Source organism: Heptranchias perlo, chromosome 28 (genome assembly GCF_035084215.1).
Source record: "Heptranchias perlo isolate sHepPer1 chromosome 28, sHepPer1.hap1, whole genome shotgun sequence".
NCBI lineage: Eukaryota > Metazoa > Chordata > Chondrichthyes > Hexanchiformes > Hexanchidae > Heptranchias > Heptranchias perlo.
This window is the reverse complement of record NC_090352.1, coordinates 33,019,469-33,025,835: the sequence shown is the minus strand read 5'-3', so window position 1 is coordinate 33,025,835 and position 6,367 is coordinate 33,019,469. Positions and strand designations below refer to the sequence as shown.

Sequence of the window (6,367 nt, the reverse complement as noted above, 5' to 3'; positions counted from 1 at the left end):
TACTGATTGATACTAAATATCTTGTGCTGGGAGAATGACAAAGTGCCAAAAGACTTCCTCCACCCACAGCCTTTCCATGCGCAGCTGAGTTGTCTGTAGGAGGTGCTAAACTGATTAACAATGCCTGTCCACAGGATGTTGATAAACAAGTTACCTCAGGCTATCTCACCACTCTTAGCTCCAACTCAATACCTACATGGACAGAAACCTCGAGGAGTCATTTTGAAAATTGAAAAACATTGAGGGAGGAGAGAAGAGCAGGAGAGGAAGTTTGGTTTTTGAAAGTACAAATATATTAAACAAAAAAAAGAGTAAAAGGCACCTAAATTCATTTTACCTTGCAGCAATCGCTTGAGTCTTGCACAATCCACATTAATGTGCTGTATCAATTCAATGTCATTAACGTCTGTGCTGTCTTCAGAGCACATAGCCAGCTCTTGTAACCTACAAACAAATGGCAATACAGAATGTCGTCAATGAGCAAATCGGAGGTGTGAACAATTATGAAGCTAATCACCAGCAAACCCAGGTTTGCTCAAACATAGCGGCTAAACATTGACCATGATACACATGCAACTTCTATTGAAGATCATTAGTCGTACAATAATTGACTACTAAGGAGTATGTTTTGAGAAAGGGCACCGGTGATACTGCAATTTTATTCCTAAAAATCCAAAGGGGGCTCATAGATAGTGACAAATACTGCACACTGAACATAGACACTGGAACTGGCTGCAAATACTTATTTTATGTTCACAACTCTACAGATGTTTTTCCATCAAATTTGGAAACCTGCAACAGCAAGGGCTACCTAATAGGGCCCCAGAGCCTATTCTGCTTACTCAAGTCTTTGAAGTGCTTACAATCTCAATCGAAAATAGTGTCTTTACTGGGTTGGGTAAGATTTTGTAATTGTATGCCTCTCTGCAGCACTGGATGTTGAATCATGCCACTGACTGTGCAACAGGATTGACTCAGAATGGTTTCAGCTTTTAAGTTGTACGCATCACCTTGATCCAAGTCAACATACCATCTGCAGCAACATTTTGTGATTCAAAGCTATTCAGTGCATTTCCTGTGATAAGGGGCAATGGCAAAGCAAGATGGTTCACTGCTCCTGAGAATGGAAGAACTGGGCTGAGATACAAGTCCTGGATGACATTTGTACGCTGTCTTCCATCAGATGGTAAAATACCAATCACAGCCAGGACAATACTGGAGGTGCTGTGGGACACCTCAAAACTCCACGACATTTGTAAACATTATCCATTGATATTGGTCCCTATTCCTTTGGATCATATTTCTATCATCTCTCCATTTAATTATTGCAAATTTCTCAGCTGCTTTCTGTTCAGAAATCATTATTGTGACTAAGTTTTACCAAAGGAACAGCGAGTCATCATTTACAAATAATTAACAGGAAAAGGCTGTGTTTGCCCATCCTTAAAGCAGTGGTGAACAGAGAATTAAGCAGCATATCAAATAGCCAGTGGAGAGAATAAAGGCTAGTCACCTCTAGGTTTAATTTACCTTCTCAAAAAAAAGCTCAGAATAAACTCACTGGCCCAATAGCTACACAGTAGATGGTGTTTTTACCCACAGAGACCTGCAGAACCCCCTCATACAGATGAGGGGGGGGGGGGGGCGGAGGGGGGGAGTGGGGGGCGGAGGGGGGAGCGAGGGAGGGAGAGCGAGAGGAGGCGGAGGGGGGGAGCGAGGGAGGGAGAGCGAGAGGAGGAGGAGGAGGAGGAGGAGGGAGAGCGAGAGGAGGAGGAGGAGGAGGAGGAGGAGGGAGAGCGAGAGGAGGAGGAGGAGGAGGAGGAAAGAGAGCGAGAGGAGGAGGAGGAGGAGGAAAGAGAGCGAGAGGAGGAGGAGGAGGAGGAAAGAGAGCGAGAGGAGGAGGAGGAGGAGGAAAGAGAGCGAGAGGAGGAGGAGGAAAGAGAGCGAGAGGAGGAGGAGGAGGAGGAAAGAGAGCGAGAGGAGGAGGAGGAGGAGGAAAGAGAGCGAGGAGGAGGAGGAGGAAAGAGAGCGAGAGAAGGAGGAGGAGGAAAGAGAGCGAGAGAGGAGGAGGAGGAGGAGGAAAGAGAGCGAGAGGAGGAGGAGGAGGAAAGAGAGCGATGAGGAGGAGGAGGAGGAGAAAGAGAGCGAGAGGAGGAGGAGGAGGAAAGAGAGCGAGAGGAGGAGGAGGAGGAAAGAGAGCGAGAGGAGGAGAAGGAAAGAGAGCGAGAGGAGGAGGAGGAGGAGGAAAGAGAGCGAGAGGAGGAGGAGGAGGAGGAAAGAGAGCGAGAGGAGGAGGAGGAGGAGGAAAGAGAGCGAGAGGAGGGAGGAGGAGGAGGAAAGAGAGCGAGAGGAGGAGGAGGAGGAGGAAAGAGAGCGAGAGGAGGAGGAGGAGGAGGAAAGAGAGCGAGAGGAGGAGGAGGAGGAGGAGGAAAGAGAGCGAGAGGAGGAGGAGGAGGAGGAAATGAGAGCGAGAGGAGGAGGAGGAGGAGGAAAGAGAGCGAGAGAAGGAGGAGGAGGAAAGAGAGCGAGAGGAGGAGGAGGAGGAGGAAAGAGAGCGAGAGGAGGAGGAGGAGGAGGAAAGAGAGCGAGAGGAGGAGGAGGAGGAAAGAGAGCGAGAGGAGGAGGAGGAAAGAGAGCGAGAGGAGGAGGAGGAGGAGGAAAGAGAGCGAGAGGAGGAGGAGGAGGAGGAGGAAAGAGAGCGAGAGGAGGAGGAGGAGGAGGAAAGAGAGCGAGAGGAGGAGGAGGAGGAAAGAGAGCGAGAGGAGGAGGAGGAGGAGGAAGAGAGCGAGAGGAGGAGGAGGAGAGGAAGAGAGCGAGAGGAGGAGGAGGAGGGGAAAGAGAGCGAGAGGAGGAGGAGGAGGAAAGAGAGCGAGAGGAGGAGGAGGAGGAAAGAGAGCGAGAGGAGGAGGAGGAGGAAAGAGAGCGAGAGGAGGAGGAGGAGGAAAGAGAGCGAGAGGAGGAGGAGGAGGAGGAAAGAGAGCGAGAGGAGGAGGAGGAGGAGGAAAGAGAGCGAGAGGAGGAGGAGGAGGAGGAAAGAGAGCGAGAGGAGGAGGAGGAGGAGGAGGAAAGAGAGCGAGAGGAGGAGGAGGAGGAGGAGGAAAGAGAGCGAGAGGAGGAGGAGGAGGAGGAGGAAAGAGAGCGAGAGGAGGAGGAGGAGGAGGAGGAAAGAGAGCGAGAGGAGGAGGAGGAGGAAAGAGAGCGAGAGGAGGAGGAGGAGGAAAGAGAGCGAGAGGAGGAGGAGGAGGAAAGAGAGCGAGAGGAGGAGGAGGAGGAAAGAGAGCGAGAGGAGGAGGAGGAGGAGGAAAGAGAGCGAGAGGAGGAGGAGGAGGAGGAAAGAGAGCGAGAGGAGGAGGAGGAGGAAAGAGAGCGGGAGGAGGAGGAGGAAAGAGAGCGGGAGGAGGAGGAGGAAAGAGAGCGGGAGGAGGAGGAGGAAAGAGAGCGGGAGGAGGAGGAGGAGAGAGAGCGAGCCGAGCGGGAGGAGGAGGAGGAGAGAGAGCGAGCCGAGCGGGAGGAGGAGGAGGAGAGAGAGCGAGCCGAGCGGGAGGAGGAGGAGAGAGAGAGCGAGCCGAGCGGGAGGAGGAGGAGGAGAGAGAGCGAGCCGAGCGGGAGGAGGAGGAGGAGAGAGAGCGAGCCGAGCGGGAGGAGGAGGAGGAGAGAGAGCGAGCCGAGCGGGAGGAGGAGGAGGAGAGAGAGCGAGCCGAGCGGGAGGAGGAGGAGGAGAGAGAGCGAGCCGAGCGGAGAGGGAGGAGGAGGAGGAGAGAGAGCGAGCGGAGTGGGGGGGGGAGGAAGGGGGAGAAGGGAAGTAAGCGAGCGGAGTGGTGGGGGGAGAGGAGGAGGAGGATGAGGAAAGAGAGCGAGCGGAGTGGGGGGGGGGAGGAGGAAGGAGAGCGAGCGGAGCTGGGGGGGGGGGGGGGGGGAAGAGAGGAGGAGGAGGAAAGAGGGCGAGCGGAGTGGGGGGGGTAGGAGGTGGAAAGAGAGCGAGCGGAGTGGGGGGGGGTAGGAGGAGGAAAGAGAGCGAGCGGAGTGGGGGGGGTAGGAGGAGGAAAGAGAGCGAGCGGAGTGGGGGGGGGGGAGGAAGGGGGAGAAGGGAAGAAAGCGAGCGGAGTGGTGTGGGGGGAGGAGGAGGAGGAAAGAGAGCGAGCGGAGTGGGGGGGGGGGGAGGAAGGGGGAGAAGGGAAGAAAGCGAGCGGAGTGGTGGGGGGAGGAGGAGGAGGAAAGAGAGCGAGCGGAGTGGGGGGGGGGAGGAGGAGGAAAGAGAGCGAGCGGAGTGGGGGGGTGGGGGGGGGTGAGAGAGGAGGAGGAGGAAAGAGAGCGAGCGGAGTGGGGGGGTGGGGGGGGGTGAGAGAGGAGGAGGAGGAAAGAGAGCGAGCGGAGTGGGGGGGGGGGGGGAGAGGAGGAAAGAGAGCGAGCGGAGTGGGGGGGGGGGGGAGGAGGAGGAAAGAGAGCGAGCGGAGTGGGGGGGGGGGGGAGGAGGAGGAAAGAGAGCGAGCGGAGTGGGGGGGGGGGGGGAGGAGGAGGAAAGAGAGCGAGCGGAGTGGGGGGGGGGGGGAGGAGGAGGAAAGAGAGCGAGCGGAGTGGGGGGGGGGGGGGGAGGAGGAGGAAAGAGAGCGAGCGGAGTGGGGGGGGGGGGGGGGGGGAAGGAGGTGGAGGAGGAAAGAGAGCGAGCGGAGTGGGGGGGGGGGGGGAGGAGGAGGAGGAGGAAAGAGAGCGAGCGGAGTGGGGGGGGGGAAGGAGGAGGAGAGCGAGCGGAGTGGGGGGGGGGAGGAGGAGGAGGAGGAAAAGGAAAGAGAGCGAGCGGGGGGGGGGGGGGGGGGGAGGGAGGAGGAAAGAGAGCGAGCGGGGGGGGGGGGGGGGGGGGGGGGGGGGAAAGAGAGCGAGCGGAGTGGGGGGGGGGGGGGGGAGGAGGAAAGAGAGCGAGCGGAGTGGGGGGGGCGGGAGGAAGGGGAGAAGGGAAGAAAGCGAGCGGAGTGGTGGGGGGAGGAGGAGGAAAGAGAGCGAGCGGAGTGGTGGGGGGGGCGGGAGGAAGGGGGAGAAGGGAAGAAAAGCGAGCGGAGTGGTGGGGGGGAGGAGGAGGAAAGAGAGCGAGCGGATTGGGGGGGGGGGGGGGGGGGAGGGGAGGAGGTGGAGGAGGAAAGAGAGCGAGCGGAGTGGGGGGGGGGGAGGAGGTGGAGGAGGAAAGAGATCGAGCGGAGTGGGGGGGGGGGAGGAGGAGGAGGAAAGAGAGCGAGCGGAAGTGGTGGGGGGGAGGAGGAGGAAAGAGAGCGAGCGGATTGGGGGGGGGGGGGGGGGGGGAGGGGAGGAGGTGGAGGAGGAAAGAGAAGCGAGCGGAGGTGGGGGGGGGGGGAGGAGGTGGAGGAGGAAAGAGATCGAGCGGAGTGGGGGGGGGAGGAGGAGGAGGAAAGAGAGCGAGCGGAGTGGGGGGGGAGGGGGAGGAGGAGGAGGAAAGAGAGCGAGCGGAGTGGGGGGGGGGGGGGGAGGAGGAGGAAAGAGAGCGAGCGGAGTGGGGGGGGGGGGGGGGGAGGAGAGGAGGAGGAGGAAAGAGAGCGAGCGGAGTGGGGGGGGGGTGGGGGGAGGAGGAGGAGGAGGAGGAGGAAAGAGAGCGAGCGGAGTGGGGGGGGGGGGGGAGGAGGAGGAGGAGGAGGAGGAAAGAGAGCGAGCGGAGTGGGGGGGGGGGGGGGGGGAGGAGGAGGAGGAGGAGGTGGAGAGAGAGCGAGCGGAGTTGGGGGGTGGGGAAGGAGGAGGAAAGAGAGCGAGCGGAGTGGGGGGGGGGGGGGGGGAGGAGGAGGAAGAAAGAGAGCGAGCGGAGTGGGGGGGGGGGGGGGGGGGGGGGAGGAGGAGGAGGAGGAGGAGGAGGAGGAGGAGGAAAGAGAGCGAGCGGAGTTGGGGGGGGGGGGAAGGAGGAGGAAAGAGAGCGAGCGGAGTGGGGGGGGGAGGAGGAGGAGGAGGAGGAGGAGGAGGAGGAGGAGGAAAGAGAGCGAGCGGAGTTGGGGGGGGGGGGAAAGGAGGAGGAAAGAGAGCGAGCGGAGTGGGGGGGGGGGGGGGGGGGGGGAGGAGGAGGAGGAGGAGGAGGAAGAGAGCGAGCGGAGTTGGGGGGGGGAAAGGAGGAGGAAAGAGAGCGAGCGGAGTGGGGGGGGGGGGGGGGGAGGAGAGGAGGAGGAAAGAGAGGCGAGCGGAGTGGGGGGGGGGAGGAGGAGGAGGAGGAGTGAGGAGGAGGAGGAAAGAGAGCGAGCGGAGTTGGGGGGGGGAAGGAGGAGGGAAGAGAGCGAGCGGGAGGGGGGGGGGGGGGGGAGGAGGAAAGAGAGCGAGCGGAGTGGGGGGGGTAGGAGGAGGAAAGAGAGCGAGCGGAGTGGGGGGGGGGGGTAGGAGG

The 6,367-nt window shown here is 60.2% G+C and overlaps 1 protein-coding gene across 1 annotated transcript in view; it reads right to left on the bottom strand.

Moving 5' to 3' along the window:
- The window catches only part of nf1a (neurofibromin 1a), a 276,274-nt gene that overhangs the window by 212,714 nt on the left and 57,193 nt on the right, over nt 1–6,367 (bottom strand). Inside the window, exon 5 of the mRNA XM_068008408.1 lies at nt 338–444. Within this exon, the coding sequence (XP_067864509.1) occupies nt 338–444 (107 nt within the window). The remainder of the gene's footprint in view (nt 1–337; nt 445–6,367) is intronic.